Genomic DNA, 22,396 nt, shown 5'->3' with positions numbered 1-22,396 from the left:
CTGTCTTCAAATGAATGGCCCTTGTCTTTATGTGTAGGTGGACTGCGGCGTACTATCCTGAAATGGTAGTCCTGAGTTGGGCCATCTGTTTGTGCAGAGGTTGTTTGGTTTTGCCACTGTAGATGTCATCATAATCCCAAGTGCAAGTGAGAGCATTCCCCACAATCTCTATCTTGTGCCTGGGTGTTTTGTCCTCGGGGTGCACAAGTTTTTGTAAGTATTGTAAGTGTGCAAGAAGATGAACATATTAAGATTGTTTTTTTTTTTTTATATATAAACTATAACAAAAAAGGCAGTGAACAGACTGCATGTTAGTGATAATTTAAAATGAATGTTTGGCTTAAAAGGAATGAATTGACACAAGGGGAACTTGATTAGATAAGAACTAAATTGACGTATTCCTCTTATTAAAACGAGATGGACGTTTTGCACAGATTCAATGGGTCGTAGCTCTTCTCGTTTTCAGTGTTCAGTACTTTGTGTTATTTTGTGTTTTATGTGTTGTTACTTGCTATTCATGTTTTATTTATGTGATGTGTCCTGCCTTGGTTTGGTTTGGTTTGTGTCTGTCTTGGGTTACACAAACTTGATAATTTAATACCTTAAATCATATAATAAATTACTTTAGACATATCAAACTAGCTACATAATCAAATGGCACAGAGCTTTTTTATGTAAGCAAATTCATGTGCACCTTTCATATGTAAAACTTGTTCTGTATCAATGATACATGATTTACATTCCTGTACCAGTGATGAACAAAAGGCCTGCAAAAAATGAATTTTCATGAGAAGTCCTCTGGTTGAGCATCAGGTACGCCTCCATTTTGCATTCTTGCAATTCTCTCATTGTAAGCACTGGCCTCTGTGTTGTGACACGCAATGGAGCTTCGCTTTCTGGCAGGCTGGATGACCTTCCTTCCAGGATTAGGCCTGGCTCCTCCATCAGCATCAGCATGATCATATACCACAACCACGGTGGTATCCACTCTGGATAGTGTGTACATGCTGTTCTGTTGTGTTTGGTTAAGCCGCATAGCACGAAGTTCCAACTCGTCATAGCTGGACACTTTAATAAATGGGCACCAACGGAATGCTTGCTTGAAGCCCGCCCGAAATCTGATGGCAAAAGAAATGGCTGTTAAAGTTTTCAAATGAATGTCTTTAGCAGTTTATCACAGTGGATATACTTAGGGTCCCACAACTACAAAAGCCACAACACAAACACAGTTCAACAGCTGATAGTGCTAAATTGACTTCAGTTCTCCTTACCAATTCTTATGAATTGAGGTGATTTGCATAGCCACCACGGAGATTAAAATACACATCAATTAACATTACATTACTTGCTTTTAAAAACCATTAAAATTGGTTTTAATGTTTCTTAAAGTTACAGATTAATGTTTAATAAAGGACAACCAACTGCTGATTAAATCACTAACAATACTGACAATATTACAGTTGTGCTGGAATTTTTAGATAATTTTGCTTGGTTTCAATGCCAGTAAGGTGAGCAGGATTACACAACTAATGTTTTACAGGAAATAAATGCACATACAATTAAACTATTTTTTAGCCTCTGTTCTATTTTACTTAATGAGTAAGGATAGACATCTCTCTCAGTGTGTAGCATCAGGGATATTTGAGCACCTCTTGTGAGGAGGTTATTAAAGACATGTCTTTTAGCCTTAACATGGACATTTTCTTCTACACGTTATGTATTTCCAATATTGTTGAGTACATTTTGCTGAACACATGGAAAGCTTTTGGCGCTCATTTGTTGATAACACTCAGTAGTCTACAACATTTCAATGGGATAGTGATTCAACTACTTGATAGTTGAATAGTTGAACTACTTGATAGTTTGGGCTTATACATCTTTCCATTCTCTGTGAGACATGAGAAATGTGTTCTTGCTTCTAGGAGTGTGAGAACAACCAAATTAGGTTACTCTGTTCTCGAAGCCCTGCTTTGGGAGCACTGGACACCTCAAGGACTTGATGCTCACATAAAACACTCTCTGACCACAGCCAGTATTTCTCTGAGTTAATGACTCTAGTTAGTTACCGTCACTTATGATCAATGGCAAACATTTACAAAACCCATGTCTTTTATAGATTTAAGGTAATTCACTGCCATTTGAGATGTGTTCCCAACGCTACAATTAGGAGTGAATATTATTTGGTCAAATATCAGGTGCGGCATGGCTCTGGTGTTAAGAGAAGTCACCTTGGAACTGAATGTTTCTGGTTTGATTCGCAAGCTCCTCTTGGTCTGTCAGTGTTGCTGAGCTAGTCACTGAACCCTTTACTGCTCTGTGCTGCTCTGTGCTCTGACCCATTGTCACTGACAATGGGTCATCCATGATCGGTTACAGGCAGCGAACCACTTCCCGCAAGGTTATTAAAAAGTGTAAAAAAACATAAATATACAAAGACATAATAAAAATGCAGTCCTTTTTTTGCATGAATATATATCAAAATGATTGGTAGAGTACAAAATCATTGGAATTCTACCACCATTGAATGACAGAGCTATCGCTGACAATGTGATCATGTGGTTCATCTGTTTATTGGCTGAAATATTCATTTACTTTTAAGCTTCAAACATCTGGCAAAACTAATGATGGCATCTTCACAGAGATGATGTTTCAAGTTTGCCATATAAACATACGGCAAACTTGAAGTTTGATGCAGTGTTCCTGTTCCAGTGGAGTTTTCCTGTTGGAAAAGTTTGGTTTTATTAATCTACAAGACATCACTGTTACTCACCTACTGTTTAGGCAGCAGTAAATAATGGGATTGTACATAGTGGAGCTCATGGCCAACCACAGGACTGATAGGTAAACCTGCTGGATGTACTTCCATTTGCTCAGACGCTTGTTGAGGCCTGTCACAATGAAGTAGACATGATACGGCAGCCAGCAGAGGGCAAACGTAACCACTACAATGATCATCATCTTCACCACCTGCAGAAGAGAGTAACCATAGAAAAATCTTGTTTCTTTTCACATAGTGTTCATGTTGTATTACTGCTTTGAAATGTAACATCGCTCTAATCTCCCTCGTATTTGTATGCAATGCATGTAATACATGTTCTAAACATGGTGACTGTATGGTATCTTGAAACAATGATGAAGGTATAGTTTTGAGCACATTGAGCAGAGTTTTGGAAACATGGAACCTCAATATTTATGGGGTAATCCATAGAGAGACAAAAGTGTGAAAAAGACAGTGTTTAGAAAACATCTTGACTATGGATATAAAGTTATATATCAAAATATATGTGACAAGCACACACATAAGACAGTGGCATCACTGGCCAATCTTTGGAGCTTTTCGGTCATATTCTGTACTGGAATCAGCAGCAAAAATGACCAAACATGCTCCACATGTGGGTGTAAATGTGATGCCGAGAAAGAATTCTATCAAAGTGGAGGTCAACTTGACCATAAAGACCTGAAATCCACCAGGTTTTAATGCTGTAACTCTTTATATGGGGTATTGACTTTGCTCTATTCCAGCTATGCCACATACAATATTTTTCCCTCTTAGACAAGCTTGAGAAACCCCAAACCAGAGAAAAACCGACATCCTCTTGAAAATATATCATCATGTAAAACGTACTAGGTAACTGCAAAACAATAATGAAGTGACTATGCAATATCTTATTAAATAACAACATTAAATTAAGAACGCGATGGTTTTGGTTAAAAGACAATGTGAGCAGACAGTTAAATAGTTTCAACTGGGTAAGTTTATGTTTCCATTCCTAAGTGCCCTCCTTAAGTAATGGTTTGTTATTGTAGCAGGAGCTGGGAGGTTGGGGCAGAGGGAAAAGAACAATGTCATGGAATGGCACAGTTCATAAAAATCTGTATGCTTTCCTTTCCTGAAAATAAAGAAACTACTGAGTAAATGTGAACTATTAATGAGTGTTCTATTTTTATTAATGTGCATTTTTCTTCCCTTGAAAATGTTGCACCTGGTGACACCTGTGGTTTCACCACACACTTGGAAATTGGGAACAGTTGGAAATGAAAATAACAGGAGGGGGAGATTTAAAAATAAAGCAGGAACCCACAAGACAGCAAAATTAACATTTTTTTTTTCTCAGCAGTCAGTCATACTGAACCTTAGGACAAATTTAAATATTTGAACAACTGAATACTTGAATTATCAAAGATTCCATCTCCAGACCTCTGTCAAGTACTTCAGGTGTATGCATTATTGGTTTTTCATGCCAGCCCTTGGTATGGTAAACTGGCTTCAGTAACATGGTAAATCACCTCTATAGCAGGGAGGGTGGCAACCTAAGAACCCATTGGTGAAGGAGGCCATCAAAACAGGAGGGGGGCTTTCAGGGCACGGTTAGCACAGGGTCTTCTGAAGATGTTAGAAAGAGGCCTAGCAGTTGACACATCACCTTGAATAAATTGCAACATAATTAAACCTAATAAATACAACCCCATATTCAAAATGAAAACTGATGTTTTTCATGAAACTGTTGTTGTATGTAGTTGTATTGGGAATGAAATGTTGGTTTGAGATTTGCCTCTCATCTACAAGAACATCAGCGTGTGTTGCCAAGGTGTAGTGAACCAGTCTTTTCCTGCCCTGAGAGCACATGGAATTATCTCTGCCTCACGTCTGAGCTTGTAGCTTATTACAAAACATTACAGTGCAGACTACTGGAATCATGGTATTCTAGGGTGATGAGTCATATGACATTCCTCATGCAACTGAAAGACAGTTTAACAAACCTTCCAGAAAACAAGGTCTGTGGTGCATCGAGAAAAGAACCATTTCACTAGCTGATGAGCCCATACTTATACATTTCACTCTAAATTGAATATTCTTATCCAAAAGAACCTGTTTCCAAAAAGTGACACAACATTGTCACTTCCAAAGGAATAAGTTCAGTGACTCTGCCTTTCTGCCTAACTACATATATAAACAACCCCTGGGATAGAAAAACAACAGAACAGGAACACTGAGCAAGTAATGTTCACAGTAAACTAAGACTGGGACAGAATCCATAAATCTAACCAATGATTATATGATACATATTTTAAAACTTTCTCTTAAGCACATTACAACTTTTGATTTTACAGTTGGTAACTCAAGGCTGGTTACATGCAAATCGTGAATTCTGAGAAAAAAGCTATTTTTCATATTATTATATTATAGTTATATTAAATTATCTATATTAAATTACCTCAATTGCTTTTGAGTGCATCCCTTTTCTACTGTTAATTTAAATGTCACAGCCTCTACTTTCATTGTTTTATTTTAGACTTGAATTTGCGCTTCATCTTCAACGGTTCAGGGTTCACCCTGGACTGTCTTTGTCTTGCACTTTATCTGTAATCTTCCCTGTTGCAATCCATGTATGGTCTTCTGCCCCACTGTATTACATCATGATGTGTTGTTATTTTCTTATAGCTTCAAGACTTTTATTTCAGACAGCTAATTTCATTCTGTCTTTTACATCTCCTGTTGTAGCAGCAAACTTTATGGGGACCTTCTTTTTCCCCAAAGAAATTGACCTTTTAGAATTTGTTACATCTATTTCTTGTATGTTGGGTTAAAGGTTTTATAATTTAAAAATTATAATTAATTAAAATGATGAGAGCTGCTATTGAGCTAATGTAACTAAATTGATTTGCCTTATGTGACATCCACACATCACATTACCAACCTAGAGCCTTTGGGGCTCTAGGTTTGAAAGGGCAGTGTGTTCAGTTGAAAAAGATTTCCTGACAGCAATTAGAAGTTTATTTATTGGAAATCAATACTTGATCAATGATTGCACAGAGATCGAAATAAATATTATGTAATGCCTAATTTGGGTGCAGACAACTAAAGAGACAAACAAAAGACAGAAGAAATATGTGCTGCATTTGTCACTTTCAAGCTTCAAACAGCAGAAAGGAATATATAGTCTTTATGTGAAGTTATATCCTGAAATTACTGTCTTTCTGTCAAAACTACTAACTGTAATTTTTATTTCATATGAAATGAGAGTAATAAATATAAAAATCTATTTGAATTGAAAACAAACACGCTTTGCAGCATTGATATGGAAAATATATAGGGAGAGAGTAAGGTATCTCTGTTATCTAGATATTATCATAATCTCATTTGAGCAGAAATATTTACAGCCTCTGCTCCATTCCTAGAGGCATGCTACAGCTTCATATTTTGGAGAGGGGGTTGAATGCCACAGAGGTTGAGAGAGTTAAGCTTGATGAGATCACCCTGGGGCTGCACTTCATCTTGAAAAGTACATTTCTTGCAATGGTATGATTTTTTTCTTCTTCCATATATTTAAGACATATGAAGAAAAAGGATGAAAAATAACTGAATAAAAGGAATGTTCAATTAGTGCAATATCTGAAAATTTACCTTAATGCTAAAATGCAAATAAGAACACTGAGCATAATTGCTATTATCTTTCTTTCAACCCTACTGAAAACACATTCAGGAGAATAAAGTCCTAAATTACCTAAATTTATTAATTCAGTTTCTGTTAATCATTGCTGTTTTAGAACCCCAGGTAAGAAGTTCTTCTGTGTTCATGTAGCATTTACCATTCCCCCCCCCCAACATACATTACTAGAATTTGTTTTTTAACTGAATTCCCATACAAATTGCTGCAAAAATTAATTGTGGAAATACTTAGAAGTGCAAATTTCAAATATACTGAAACCTGACAAGTACCCTCTCTAAAAACTAAAATCTTTAACATCTAAAATTATCGAATTATTGAACAGTGAAAATCAGACAAATCATCTCAAAAACTGTTCAACAGTTCTTCAAAATAATGTATTGTAGATTGTGATAGGAGTGTAACAGGGAAGGATGGGGTCACTTCTATTGACTATTTTTTTTTGATACATCTTTTCATTCATTCAAGACTTTTTGACTAAATCTGTTTGAGCCATTTCAGGATTGTAAGCTTTTCTAAAAAAGTCAGATCACATAGAAAAAATATTCATCCTCAAAAAACACCTTCAAGTAAAGATAGCAGTTTGCCTCCTTCTCCTATTCCATTTTTGTAAACAGGATCTAAAATTACCAGTAGGCTGCTAAGAAAATTCAGGTGATTGCTGGTTTAAAGGTACACGTTTGAAGGTACCACACTAATTAGACTGCCCTGAGAGATATCTGAATTTTTGGATGAATGGTGCACTCTCCCTTCAAGCATGCCTACCTTCCGTTTAGCTTGAAGCTGGCCATGATAATTATCAGATGAGTCTCCTGGGATCTCCCCTCCCCACAGAGTCAATCCCACAATAGAATAGGTGATACCCATTACCACTAAAGGCAATACGTACACCAGAACTGTCACAATGATATGATACCTACAAGGAAAGAGGAGGAAAGCCTTTGTATGAATATCAATACATAAGTAGATATGCAGATTCATGTATGGTATATATTACGTATTAGTGTCTTATTTGTACACTTGTACCGGGGCCCTTGAAATTAAGAACTGATAAAAATTTTAGCTTGCAATAGCCAATTGCCAATCATAGCAGCCACACATGGAGACATACGACCAATCACTCTCTCATCCACACCTATGGACAATTGAGAAGTCTTCAATTAACCTTTCCGAGAGTACATATGACAGGACAAGGAGTACATGCATACTCTACTCCATGCCTCTGGAATAGAATCTTGAACACTCGCTGTAAGGCAGGAGTGCTAATGGTTGGCATTTACTATAAAACTAATTCTTAGACCAAGCATATAAAAATTGTGGATGTTGAAAGGGCCTTAGCACTTCATAAAGTGTCTGGAAACAGACAAGAAAACATTTCTTACATGAAAGGGTCATCTGCCATGTGAGGCCAAGCAACATAGCATAGAGTCCGACGAGGCACAGTGCGTTTCCTGGAGAAGTAGCAAAGGGGAAAGGCCAGAACCACTGCCAGACTCCAGATACACACAATGATCCCAGTGGTGGCCTTTCCTGAGAGGCGAGGCTTCAGTGGATGGATGATGGCCATGTACCTACATGAGAAAGGTCAAGAGATTGTACATGAAAGAATAAGCTGTAAGTGTTTTCCTTAAAAAAGGGCCAGGAGTATTAAATTCTAGAAATTATTTTATTTCACATTTAGCATTGTTCTGAACAAAGGCAGAACCAAATACACAGATGCAGTCATTGTAACATTATGAAACTTCATTCTGATCATAGTCATAAATATTGCAATACAGAAACAAAAAAACACATTTAAAAAGCTCACAAATTAATGTTGATTATATAACATACCTTGGAAAATGGCTGTTGCCAAATTGTCAGTGCCTTGATGTTGAATATATGAAAATAAGTCCTTTTGAAATTGAAATGAATTATCTCCTACTTTATGATACATAGTATTATTAACAGCTTATTAAAAGACAGACATGAAATTAGCCACGTTGTTGTAAAAAAAAGCTGCAGTTCTCAAACAATGTGAAAAAAGTAGTAGCTCATGTGCCGGAATTTACGGCAACTAAATCACATACATGTAGAATGATAAATTGTTTGCAGTCACTGAATAATACATTTTTAGACCTTTTAACATTTAAGTTAAATCAGGGGCACAGTGGTTAGCGCTTTGGCTTTACAGCATGAAGGTTCAATTCTCACAAGGGGAACATTCTCGGTGGAGTTTGCATGTTCTCTCCGTGTCTACATGGGTTTCCTCCAGTTTCCTTCCACAGTCCAAAAAATTGTGAAAATTGTCCTGTGTGAGTGAATGAGTGTTGTCTGTCTATATATGTGGCCCGGTGATTGACTGGCGACCAGCCAAAGGTACCCCAAAGTGTACCCCGCTCTCACCCGATGACACCTGGGATGGGTAAATAGGATAATTTGCCAGAGCACGCCTTAATATCTCTCACACTGGCACAGTGGTCACCAATCTATACTGCTTGTCTTGCACAAAGGGTCATGGGTATGCTTGAGACAATACCAGCTGCTGACAATGGTAAAGAATGAGGTTCACCCTGGACCAGTCACCTGTCAATTGAGGGGCAACACACAAAGACAAAAAAAAAATGCAAGTACAGGGAGAACTTGCAAACCCCACAAAGAAAGGCCTCATTCACGCCCATTCACTGAGTGGACTGAATAAGGTAAAAATGATAACTACACCATCCTTTAAGATACTCAGTCACCTAGGTATTAGTACCTCCTGATAAATTTAAATTAGCAAATAGACCCAATTAACTTCTTATCCTGGGGGGGGGTTCTAAATTCTACTGAACTGGGAAGAGTTTCATGTATTTGGGGCTTAGGAAGGGGGCTTAGGAAAAGGGAAAAGAGTAAAAAGATGGTCAATTTCTGCTTCCTGGCCTCCTGGACCAACCCCCTACTGAGGATTAAGGGAAGAATTAACAGATTAGAAAATGATTGTATCATTGATACACATTGGTTCATTAGGGTCAGTTTTGAGTTTCTGGCCCCCATTTGTTATGAAAGTTAGCCATGATGATGTCTACACTTTTGTCCCTTTCCTCAGCCTGATCTTGATTCCCTCCACATGCTCGCAATTCCAGTGTGAGGTTTAAGATGTTGTGCATATCTATCCCTTAGGGAGTATTATTTTTTACAATTCCTGTCAAAATAATTTCATCGAAGCAACCGGCCTTGATTTTCTTTTCTTGAAGACAATTCACCTCTCATCTGAGAGCCTTCTTCAGTTTTGAACTGAAGCCTCTTCAGTTAGGCTATGGTAAGAAGATTTTGACAAGAACTGACCATGACTTGGATGACTGAGAATCACCACAGTAATGTTGTTTTCTACAGTTTTATTTTTGGTTCAAAGTGGTTTGTTGGTTTCCTTGTTTCTTTGTTCTCATGCCTTGGCTCTCTTGTTCTTGGTTTTCCCACAATTGGGTCAGTTGTTTATTTTAATGTTTTGTTGCTATTTTTCTTAACACTTTTTATTACAGACTGTTAACTGTTAACACATTCAAATCATGTGTTTATGTTCTCTCATCCTAGCCAAGTCAGTCAAGTCTTGATACCTTCATCATTTGAGTTGACAGTGATCCATGCTCACAATTGTGGCTAAAGGATAGTGTTGGAGCATCCTCTTTAATAGATATTAGGTTCTTGTACTTTTATGATGGTATTCAAACATGAAACGTCTGGTAAAATTGAAAAATCACTTTAGATCAATTGTCTCACAAAAACTGCATCAAGATATGTAAGGAATTTCTTTGAGTGGATATCATATTTTTCTGTAGGTACTCCATACATAATGAACATCTGAGCAAGGGATTTTGAAATTTGTGAATAAGCTTGAGGGACACAACAAGGCCAACAACCTTTAGCTATCACCAAATTTAAGAAGCTAAATAATTTCATTGTTGCCAATGGTGGTATTTTGGATTCATTAATTCACACAAGGGCTGTAATACCAGCCCCCATTGGGTGAATATTTGGTGCAATGTACTCACTGATAACTACCATAATACTGTAGCGTTTTAGTTAGGGAAACACCCGAGTAACAGTAAAACGTCTGTTTAATCAGCAATAGCTGTTGTTCACCACAACTAACTGTTGCTGCTCAATCCCAGGTGAAAAAAAAATTCATTGCACCCCAAACCACACCCACATAATTCCCAGCAACCCCAAAATTACCCAGAAAACAAGTATCAACATAACCCCCAACATTCATGACTCGCTAAAATACAAATTCCAATCAGAGGCATTAGCTGAGGAAACAGCCATTCCAGCAGCACAACAATAACTGAGATCTATATCATATTGCCGATAATATCTGAAAGTGCACAGGGATATTGTCAGTCAATTTTGGTCAAAGCATTTCCTTGCCCTGTGACAGTAACAAGTAGCATTCATTTAACAGAGGTCAGGACCTTCAGCACAAAGTCAAACTTAATGGAAACAAATTGAATGTAACGTGGTGGATGACATGTTTCATGTTCAGTTATCATCCCCTGCTGCAGGGCTTTACTTCCATTCACTCAACATGAAAAGTACAAATGCAGAGAATGAAGGGGTTCAAGCTGAAAAAGAAGTGTTGTGTGCTTTTCAGGGAGGAGTGGAGAAGGACCCTGAGTGGTCAGGAGGACTGAACAACAGCAGCAAATGTCGTCAGGGAGACAGGTAGGACTGTTGGTGTATCACCTGGAAGTAACATACAGCATATAAGGAGAGTTGGTGGAAGTCATTAATACACAGGACAAGAGGGTATCGTCCCTTGTACCAAAATCCTAGATAAAAACATATCTTGAAGACCAATCCAGGCAGCAGGGAAGCTATCTAAAAAGCCAGTTACTTGCAGGCTACCACCCCACCAGCCAGACACCACTTACCTACACAAACCAACAACAGCCTGAAGCATATCATCGGGGTTTTCAAGTAGGCACCTTCCATTATCAGCGTTTCAGCGAGTTAAGCCCACAACACCTCAAGAAGGCTTGATAGTGAAATTCAGCATCCTGGACCCCCCCCATATAACCTAGCTGTTCCAAAAGTCAATTCTTTCTTTAGAAACCTCCCCAGCTACCATGCTTCCTCCTTGGCCTCAACCATTCACTAGCTTGTTCTGCTGCCCGAGACATGTTATTGACCGTAAGTTTCAGTCTCCGTCTGTAAATGCCCAACTCAGTAAGTAACGCATCCAAGCTATACAACCTTGCTGCTCTGCCTCTGCTGCCATCTCAGCATACCTTTGATGATACTCACTAGCCTCGTCAAAGCAATCCTCCCCGGTGACCATAAGTTTGAAAAAATATACTATCCTCTTTACCCCAGACCACAGCTACAAATCTGGCTGTAGCCAGGTGCTACCACTGAGGGAACTGAAGAGAGAAGAGATGAATACAGGGAGATGCAGCCAAAAGGGAAGGTAGAGGTGGCACAGGTCATATGATGACCTGCATATGTTGGAAAGTACAGAGGGAGAGGCTAATTTATTCAGGTTGGCAAGGCAGAGATAGAGATGGGAAGGATGTGCTGTAGGTGAGAGTGATTAAGGATAAAGAGGGAAATATATTGAAAGGTACCGTAAGTGTGATGGAAGGTGTTAAGAGTACCTTTAAGAACTAATGGATGATGAAAAACCAGAGAAAGCAAAGTGTAGACCACAAAGTAGCAGAGATTAATAAAGGTAAAGTGAGGAGAACACTGAAGAGGATGAAAAGTGGAGAAGTAGCTGGTCCTGATATTCCTGAGGTTATAGAATTGTCAAGAAGAGGTGGCATTAGAATTTTTAACTAGATCATTCAAGGGGATCTTGGAGAGTGAAAGGATGCCTGAGGAATGGCGGGGGTGTACCAGTGTTGTGTTTTAAGAACAAGGAAGACTTGCAGAATTGTGGTAACTATAGATGAATAAGTTGATGAACCATACAATGAGATTATGTTATGGAGTGGCGGAAACTAGACGAAGGGCAGTTTGCGAACAGCAGTACAGAGACATGCCAAAAAAAGTAAATGTTGATTGAGAATGCCAGAGGAAGCTATAGTGTAGCTTTGTAAATTTAGATAAAGCGTACAATAGGGTGCCAAGACAGGAACTATGGTGCTGTATGAGGAAGTCTGGAGTGGCAGATAAGTATTTTAGAGTGGTCCAGGACAGTGGGGCAAAAAAGTATTTAGGCAGCCACCAATTGTGCAAGTGTTCCCACAAGATGAGAGAGGCCTGTATCGTAATTTTCATCATGGGTACACTTCAACTATGAGAGACAGAATGAGAAAAACATCCAGAAAATCTCATTGTCTGATTTTTAAATAATTTATTTGTAAATTATGGTGCAAAATAAGTATCTGCTCAATAGCAAAAGTTAATCTCAATACTTTGTTATCTACCATTTGTTGGCAATGACAGAGGTCAAATGTTATCTATTCAGTCTTCACAAGGTTTTTACACACTGTGAGGTTGAGATCTGGAGACTTGCCGGGCCACTCCAGGAGCTTGACATGCTTATTATGAAGCCACTCTTTCGTTGCCCAGGTGGTGTGCTCAGGATCATTGTCATGCTGAACGACCCAGCCATGTTTCATCTTCAATGCCCTTGCTGATGGAAGGAGGTTTTTACTCAAAATCTCACGATACATGGCCCCATTCATTCTTTTCTTTACATGAATCAGTCGCCATGGTCCCTTTGCAGAAAACCAACCCCAAAGCATGATGTTTCCACACCCATGCTTCACAGTAGGTATAGTGTTATTTGGATGCGACTCAGCGTTCTTTCTCTTTAAAACACAAGTTGGGATTTCACCCAAAAGTTCTATTTTGGTTTCATCTGACCATAGGACATTTTCCCAGTCCTCTTCTGGATCATCCAAATGCTCTCTTGCACATGTCAGATGGGTCTGGACATGTACTGGCTTAAGCAGGGGGACACATCTGGCACTACAGGATTTGAGTCCCTGGCAGCATAGTGTGTTACTGATGGTAGCCTTTGAAACTTTGGTCCCAGCTCTCTGCAGGTCATTCATTGGTCCCTCCATGTGGTTCTGGGATTTTTGCTCACCGTTCTTGTGGTCATTTTGCCTCCATGTGGTGAGAGATCTTGCATGGAGGCCCAGATTGAGGGAGATTATCAGTGGTTTTGTACATCTTCCATTTTCTAATAATTGCTCCCAAAGTTGATTTCTTCACACCAAGCTGCTAACCTATTATAAATTCAGTCTTCCCAGCCTGGTCCAGGTCTACAATTTTGTATCTGGGGTCCTTTGACAGCTCTTTGGTCTTGGCCATTGTGGACTTTGGAGTGTGACTGTTCGAGGTTGTGGACAGGTCTCCCTGCTGCTTGACAGTTCCAACCTCAGCATCCTCTTACCAATATATTAACTATCCCTTCTGTGATTTTGTATGACAAAATCATCTGGGTCTGGGCTTTTTGAGCTTACCTCCAAAACAACTAAAATCATTTCTTTCTTAATTCCAGAATAAGGACTCACTACTACTTTCTTCAAAGTCACAACTTTACACACATTTGCTTAGTATTTGCCGCTTAGTATTTCCTTCGGGATTAATAAAGTTGTTCTCTCTCTCTCTCTCTCTCTCTCTCTCTCTCTCTCTCTCTCTCTCTCTCTCTCTATTTGGTAACATTACCTTTGAAACTGTATGACTTGGGTCAAACGTCTAATGAATCCTTCAACAAGCTTCTCCTCAGATTTTCCTGGAATTATGATCCATTCTTCCTGACAAAATGGAGGATTTCTTGATTCCTCCATGTTGCAAAAGGAAGCGAGTGTTTGAGGTATGCCCTAAAATACACCCACAGGTGTGTCTCAAATTCTCTCAAATGTTGTCAGTTTAACCATCGGAAGCTTCCAAAGCCATTGCATCCATTTTATTATTTAACTGATAACTGCTTAAAGACATACAAATCTTAAAAGCATGTGTAGTGGATATTGGATGCCTGTTTCTTTAAGCCACAGCATTCTCATCATCACATGTGACTGATTGGTGCCAATTGCCCGTATCTGAGTTTCTTCAAAAAGCCCAGCACAGGCTCCTCCAAGGTGTGTGGCAAATTTGGTCATTTGTTACAGTCTCTGGCGGTCTATTTGGTTGTCTTTCATGGCTGAAGTGTACCTAATGAAAACTACAGGCCTCTCTCATCTTTTGAAGTGGGAGAACTTGCACAATTGGTGGCTGACTAAATACTTTTTTGCCCCACTGTATGAGAGCTGTTAGACCGTGGTGAGGTGTGTCACAGGGAGAAAATCTTAAAACTTCCAGTGTTTCCACCTCATGCTCTACCGGACGGTTTTTGGTTAGATCAGCCTTGTCCAAGCTATTCAGTGGTCTGGTCTCACCACCGATAAAATAAACCTCTCCCTTCACTCCAGCAGCTACTATCACATAACCAATGACACTGTTCTTGTTCTTGTTCTTGTTCTTGTTCTTGTTCTTGTTCTTGTTCTTGTTCTTGATATTGATATGAAAGACAGCACTCTTTAACCTGACTAACTTGCCACTATCTGATAAACTATAAAAAAAAAACATGAATTTTTGCAGTAAGATAATACAATACAGCACAATACACCACAAGATGCAGATTTAAAGGTTATGTACCAAATACTAAATGTTACAGTAGGTACTAATACATAAAGTAAGTATTAAACATGCAGATGATGGGAACAAAGCTGTAAAAATGAATGTTCTACGCTGGCCACAAAAACATTTCAAGTTACATTTAACATATGCATTAACGTTTTTGAAATGTCAAAAGAGACACACTTGATGATAAGTAGAACCACACATTTAAGGATGATCATGAACTGTGGCCTCATGCCATTTCAAGAAATCACAGCAGAGCAGTGCTGAACTGTGGTTATGGAAAGCATGAGTGGAAATGTTGTCTTGTAGGTCATGCTTAATGTTCTCATTCTCACAACAAACTGACAGAGTCATTAAGACAATAGAGACCAAAAATAAAAGCATACATCAGTTGCAGTGAAACAGACCCTTCTGTTGTCACTATCTTTTTTTAAGCATAAACCACATCTGAATAAATTATAGAAGAGACAGACTTTTAGATGTGTAAAAAGACAAACAAAAAATTGTGGTAAAAGGGGGGTGGGTGGGTACAGGTGTTATGTGCATATTCATTCACTGCACTGCACCGGTGAAACACACACACGCGCGCGCGCGCGCGCGCGCACACACACACACACGCACGAACACACACACACATACAGCGAGCGAGAGAGAGAGAGAGAGAGAGAGAGAGAGAGGGGGGGGGGGGGACAGAGAGAATGTGGAATGGGGTATGAGATGTACATAGACTGCTGAGAAATCACTCTCCGACCAAATTACAGAGGACTGTAAATTATTCACTTTAAATAAACCTGAATCTACAAGGAACAGATAGAGAATTTGCAAAGGCGCCGGAAATGCAATCGGTGGCGTTTAAACTGCTAAATGATATCGCCACTGTTATAAAACTGTAAAACTCCATTAGTTTCAAATTGTTCTTCAATACATAATAATGATTGCTAATGGTAATAACATCGAGTTATCAGCAAAACTTGTTGACACTGTTACAGAATTAATATATACTTAAAGTCACTCACGTATCAATATTAAGCGCGTGATGGTTGTCTACTTATTTGGCTAGTTGCATGTCATATTTGCAAAATTACAGCGCTCACCTGTCAACGGCGATTGCAGTCATGGAGTGGATGCTTGCAAAGACAGATGTGACCGGAAAGAAGTTGTGGAATTTGCAATACGCTTCCCCAAAGTACCAATCTCCGTTGGCAGCGTAGATAAAGTTAATCAAAGTATTTAAGGTGGCCATTGATGCGTCTGAAAACGCGAGATTAAGTAAAAAGTAGTTCGTCACCGTCCTCATACGCTTGTGAGCAAGAATGATCCATATCACAATGACATTCCCAAACACCGCCACTGCCAGCACCAAGCTGTAGGCGACAGACCAAAGAGCTATGCGCCACAGCGGCTGCACAAACTGGTTAGTGTAGTTCGTCGTAATGTTGGACTCGTTGTGTGAAGATGCCATTTTACTTCCCATTTCCATTAAAATAAGCGATATTTGGTGGGTAGGCTGATCTGTCGGTGCAAACCCAAAGTGATGTGAGGTCTTTCCAGTTAGGGCATCGTAGCGCACATTTATCAATAAATAATACAAATCTTTCCCTCTTCATAATGTTTTCTCCTCGCCTATGATCAGTAACTCAAAACGCGCTGAAACAATCCATTTAGTAAGTTATCACCAGCGCTTGCTGAAGAGGCGCAGCATCTCCTCCAGCTACCCCGGTAGCAGCAGCAGCGGCAGTGGCAGTGGGCAGGCGACTGCGCGAACTGTGACGCACAAGCTGCGCACTTCGGCGAAATGATGAATAATTCTTGTGGGTTTCAGCTGGCGGGACCCTACTTTTTGTATTTTTTTTTAATGTTTTGATCAAGGTCTTGATCTTCTTTCAGCCACCCTTTAAATGAGCTGCGATTGTGAAATATTTTTCTAGGAAATCGAGTTTAATTTTGAAGCACATTATATACGCAATTGTCTTTTTAAGACGATTTTCAATAATATGTCATTTTTCAAGACTAGTTTCATGGTATCTCATCTATTCAACCTTTCTGTAGTATAGTTTAAACCAGCTTCACAATGCAACAAATCGTGGTGTGTAATTGTGCCACTAGAATTGTTCAGGCGCTCTCCTCTGTCACATCAATATTCAAAACTAACTGACTGATGTCGCCTGCAGATAGGTTTCTATAACTGCCAGTTGAAATCCCTTCAACGAGGCACACAGTGCAACTGTAACCTCTAAAGGACACATTTATACATATTCTGAGGGCAGTTGTGTCCCATTGTTCCAGTCAAACCTCTGAAATGTGCCCAGAAAATAGACAATGAATGCATTTATAGAGACAAGGTACTGCACATTTGTGCTTCAGGGAATTTCAAATGAGGCCACGAAGACTGCATTACAGTTTGTGATTTATTGTAGCATTATTTCTCAATTTTTTGTTTCCTTTTTTCAGTTTTTCCTTTTGCCAGATAAAAGCCAGAATTAGAGGACTTTCAGCCAGGATAAAAGGAAAGGTGTACAAGACAGTGGTGAGACCAGCGGTGATGTATGGACTAGAAACTGTTACAATGACCAAAAGACAGCAGGCAGAACTAGAGGTTGTAGAGATGAAGATGTTGAGGTTCTCTTTGGGAGTGACCAGGATGGATAGGATCAGGAATGAGTCTGTCAGAGGAACAGCATATATTAGATGTTTTGGAGAGAAGGTCAGAGAAGCCAGACTGAGATGGTTCGGTCATGTACAGAGAAGGGATAGTGAATATATTGGTAGACGGATGCTGGAGTTGGAGCTGCCAGGCAAGAGGTCTCGAGGAAGACAAAAGAGAAGATTTATGGATGTAGTGAGAGAGGATATGAAGGTAGTTGGTGTGAGAGAGGAAGATACAGAGAATAGGGTTAGATGGAGAAAGTTGACTCGCTGTGGCGACCCCTGACGGGAAAAGCCGAAAGACGAAGAAGAAGAAGAAGAAGTGTTATTAGTCAGCATTTTTAATCAATAATTCATGGCTGATACTCTTTTATCACACATTACCAGTGACGTGCAGTGAGGTTCATGGCTGGTGAGGCACTGACGTCATCAGTCAGATTAAAAAAGTATGAAACCGACAGAGTAGCTTATTCACCATTTTATTGGCAGCAGTTGACGTGTTTTGTTTAAAATATCATATCCGCATTCTTTACATGTAAGAAGTGTAGCATAGAAAAAAGCACATGTAAAAAAAACTTATAATCTCTTATCTTTAATTATAAATGAAGTCCATGCGCCGCTCCTTCTGAAGCATCGATAACTTGCTTGTGGAAGTCTTCCATTTCTTTCTTCAATTTTAAAGGTCTCTCCATCTCAATGGAAATCCCTGCCAATGAAGACAGTCGTCCTTGATCGGTCCTGTTCCGACTGTGTTTTGAGTCTTTTCGGTGCCGAGAATGACCGCTCCATCGATGCTGTTGTAGCTGGAACGGTGACCACCGGCCGGAGCAAACTTGTCGCCTCAGGAACAGTTTGAATGAGATCCTTCTGGGCCAAAAGGTGAGAAGCTGCCCAGGAGATTTATATTCATCCCTCACTGTTCGTGAGCTATACAGCCCGATGAGATCGGGAAAAAATAGCTGGATGGCTGCACTTGACTTGCTAACTGTTTACTGTAGCTTGCTATTGCTAATTCTATTATTCTGTAGCCGAGTAGTAAGAAGGATCCCTGGGATCAGCGGTGCCCCCTAACATGAGGCACCATCACGGCTTGCCTCACGTAATGTCTCTTCCCAGTCGTTTTATGATTGCAACACGAGAAACACCGTACAGTTGTTGACGAAAAACATTAGACACATCAGCTAAACTATGGAAATTTAGTTCATATATTAAAGGTGTTTTTTTTAATAGGGACATTGACAGAGACAGCAATACCGTCTCAGTGCATGGCAGCACAGTTAGCAGAATCATTGCGCAATAGGCTTCTTCATATTTGAACCGTAAATGTGAAATTTTTTTAGCGATTTTGAAAAAAAAACAACTAAAAATGGTGAAGTTACATGGAAAATAACTTTATAGTACACATCACTGAATAAATGTAACCATTTCATTTATTCTTTCATTTTGCATTTTTTTCTTTCCGTGATGACAAATGAGACCCGGCCTTTCCTGCCTCTACTGACTGCACATCACTGCACATTACCCCTTAGAATTTTCTCCACATGTTCCTACCTGCTTGAATGCAATTCCTCACCTTTTGTTCCATACCCCATTGGTCTGGACTGTTGACCAGAAGTCCCCATTCACTCATATGTATTCTGTCTTGCTAAACTACATTCCTTTCCTTTCTAGGGCATACCTCCACCTCTTGAGATTTTCCTCCACCTGCACATTGCTCTCATTACAGATCATTATTTCATCTGCAAACATTATAGTCCATGAAGATTCCTCATTTGACTGCCTGTCCATCACCATTGCAAACAAGAAGGGGTTCAGAACTGATCCCCGATGTAGTACCGCCTCCACCTCAAACTCCTAGGTCACACCTCACCTCTATCTCACAGCTCTCATACATGTCCTGCAGCAGTCAAACATACTTCTCTGACACTCCAGACTTCCTCAAAAAGCACCATAGTTCCAACCTTGGTGCCTTGCCATATGCTTTTCTAGATCCACAAAGTACAGTGAAGCTCAATCTGACCCTGTCTGTACTTCTCAATTAATATTCCTAAAGCAAATATTGCATCTGTGGTACTCTTTCTTGGCACAAAAGTATAATGCTCATCATAAATTCATTGAATGGCTTATCAACTTTATTCCAATATAGGTAACATGATTTTGCACATCTCCCCTATTCAAAATAGGCATCAGCCCACTTCCTCTGGCATCCTCTCATTCTGTAAGCCCCTGCTAAATAATCTGGTCAGAAACTCTAACGCTGCCTCAAGTATGAACTTCCATCTCTCCACAAGTTTATCATCATCTCCCACTCTGTATTTTTCCAGTCAATAATGTGATAGAACAACTATAATCGTGCTCCTAAGCTTCTCGCCTTGCTGCCTATCCACCTGGTCTCCTGGACTCACAGTATATCTACCTTCCTTCTCTGTATCAAGCCAACCAACTCTCTAGCTTTTCCTGTCATTGTCCCAATATACCTACTCAATCCCATACTCTTGCCTTTCCTCTTCTCTCTCAGCTTTCGAACAAGCCTATCTTTTCTCCTTCTTCGACCCACAGTTGCCAAATTTCCACTTGTGCCATGTAGATTATATGTATCAATGGTGGTCACTACTAACCTGATCAAGAATGAAAGTCATATTCTGTTTGATTTGCATAATTAGTTATGACGCAGATGCCTTCCTGATGCAACCCTCTGCCTTTATCGAGGCTTGGGGGCTTTTATCAAGGCCTTAATTCAATACTAGATTAAGGAGTTAACCCATTTGTGATTGCAGTTGCTTGACTGATATTACAGCTTTTCAGCGTTGCTCAGACTACGTCTGTTTTCCTATTTGTTTAAAAAAAAAACACCTTTCAGATGTCACATTAATATTTTATAAAAATTTAAAGACCTAACTGTTATGAGAACAAAACAAATAAAGATCGTTCCTGGTGCTGATCTTGATCAAAACACACTATGAACTTCTCTGCAGTTTGAGATTAATACACCTATGCTGAAGCTTTTGCATAGCATTTGATATTTGCAGACATCAATTAGACAGGAAAGACAAATGCCATCCAACTATAGCTTGAAGACTGTAGTTTAAGTTTTGAGAGTGGGCAATCTTACCTTCTGAATTATACTAAATGATACTAAAATTAAACTTGTAGTATATTCTTAAATCACTGTCTGTTGTTGAAAAGAACAATAAATGCACACTTTCAAATCCCAATCCCCAAAATAAACTGTCAGTGACTCAAGACTTCTGCAACTGACATGATTTACATATCAAACATATAATGGCTCTGTCATTTTGACACAAATAGACCTATTGATCCATCCATCCATCGATCCATCTTCTGCCGCTTCTCTATGGTTCAGTCATGGGGGCAGCAGACGAAAAAGAGAGACCTAGAGTTCCCTCTCTCTGGCCACTTTATCCAGCTCTTAATCCCACGGTGTTCCCAGGCCAGCAGACAGTAGTGGTGGGTGATACTGGGAATTTTGGTATCGATCCGATAGCAAGTATCAGGGTAGTACAGGGTAGTATCAGCCAATACCAATATGATATCAATACTTTTTGCTTGAAAATGTCATGATCGTTGAATAATTGCCCCCCCCCCCCGAGTTAGTTTATTATAATTATGATAAACACAGCACAAAGATTTTAGGCAACTAAAATGTATTCTTCTTTTTTTTTTATTAAATAACTACAATGCAAGCTTTAACAGTATAGAAAAATAAAATACTTCTACTACAACAACTGTTTCAGAACAAAAGTCAGAAGAGTCAAACCAAAAAAAGCAGCAATGTAACAAAAACACAAATACTGTATTTTTCGGACTGTATGTCGCTCGGGATTATAAATCGCACCAGCCAAAAATGCATAATAAAGAACGAAAAAAAACATATATAAGTCGCACTGGAGTATAGTCGCATTTTTTTTTGGGGGGGGGGGGGGGGATTGAGTTAATAAAATCCAACACCAAGAATAGACATTTGAACTTGAAAGGCAATTTAAAATGAAAATAGACTGAAATAAAATGAAATAACATCAGGCTGAACAAGTATAGCCTACATGACGCATAAACAACAAACTGAGAACGTGCCTGGTAGGCTATGTTAACGTAGCATATAACGGTAAGAGTCATTCAAATAACGATAGCATATAGCACATGCTACAACCAAACAATCTGTGTCACTCTTAATCACTAAATCCAACAAAATCTTCTTCTTCGGTGTCACTTCTGAACAACTCCGCCAACTGCGAAGGTAGACAATGCGCCGCTTCCTCTTCTACCAGTACGTCGCTTACGTCAGTCATCGGCTCTTGCATTTACAATTATTCCAGCCTTTTGGATCCCGACAGGATGGCGTCCTTGCTCTGATAGAGGTGATTTCGTTGCATGAAGCGGTAACACCAGGAGAGTCCTCCCGCAAAGTAATTTATATTCATCTCCTTGGCAGACGCAACTGTACTGTTGACAAGCCTCTCCAGGCAGCACGTTGCTCAAGCACCCAAGTGTGAACTCGTTCCTCTAGCCGTGGCCAGCTTTTAGCCCGCGATTAGCATTTGTAGTTTTCTCCATTTCAGTACGAGTAACCTCCGCTTTTCGCCAGTCCCTTACAAGTTTCTCACTAACTTCAAACTTTCTCTCTGCTGCACGATCGCCATTTTCGGCTGCATATTTCACTACTTCCAGCTTGTAACCTGCAGAATATGATT

The 22,396-nt window shown here is 39.4% G+C and overlaps 1 protein-coding gene across 1 annotated transcript; it reads right to left on the bottom strand.

The window, feature by feature from the left end:
- Positions 1–324: 324 nt before the first annotated feature.
- tacr3a (tachykinin receptor 3a) lies at positions 325–16,503 on the bottom strand. The gene is made up of 5 exons (XM_086156778.1): positions 16,136–16,503; positions 7,832–8,020; positions 7,215–7,365; positions 2,771–2,967; positions 325–1,118 (listed from the first exon to the last, which is right to left on the bottom strand). Exons 1-5 carry the CDS (start codon positions 16,501–16,503, stop codon positions 785–787), a joined length of 1,239 nt encoding a protein of 412 aa, XP_086012904.1. The 3' UTR covers positions 325–784.
- Positions 16,504–22,396: the final 5,893 nt, after the last annotated feature.

The sequence above is a fragment of the Fistularia commersonii genome, chromosome 12 (assembly GCF_037954325.1).
Source record: "Fistularia commersonii isolate RoL2024-O1a breed Wild chromosome 12, RoL_Fcom_v1.0, whole genome shotgun sequence".
NCBI classification, from domain to species: Eukaryota; Metazoa; Chordata; class Actinopteri; order Syngnathiformes; family Fistulariidae; genus Fistularia; species Fistularia commersonii.
This window is presented reverse-complemented; position numbering and strand designations above follow the sequence as displayed.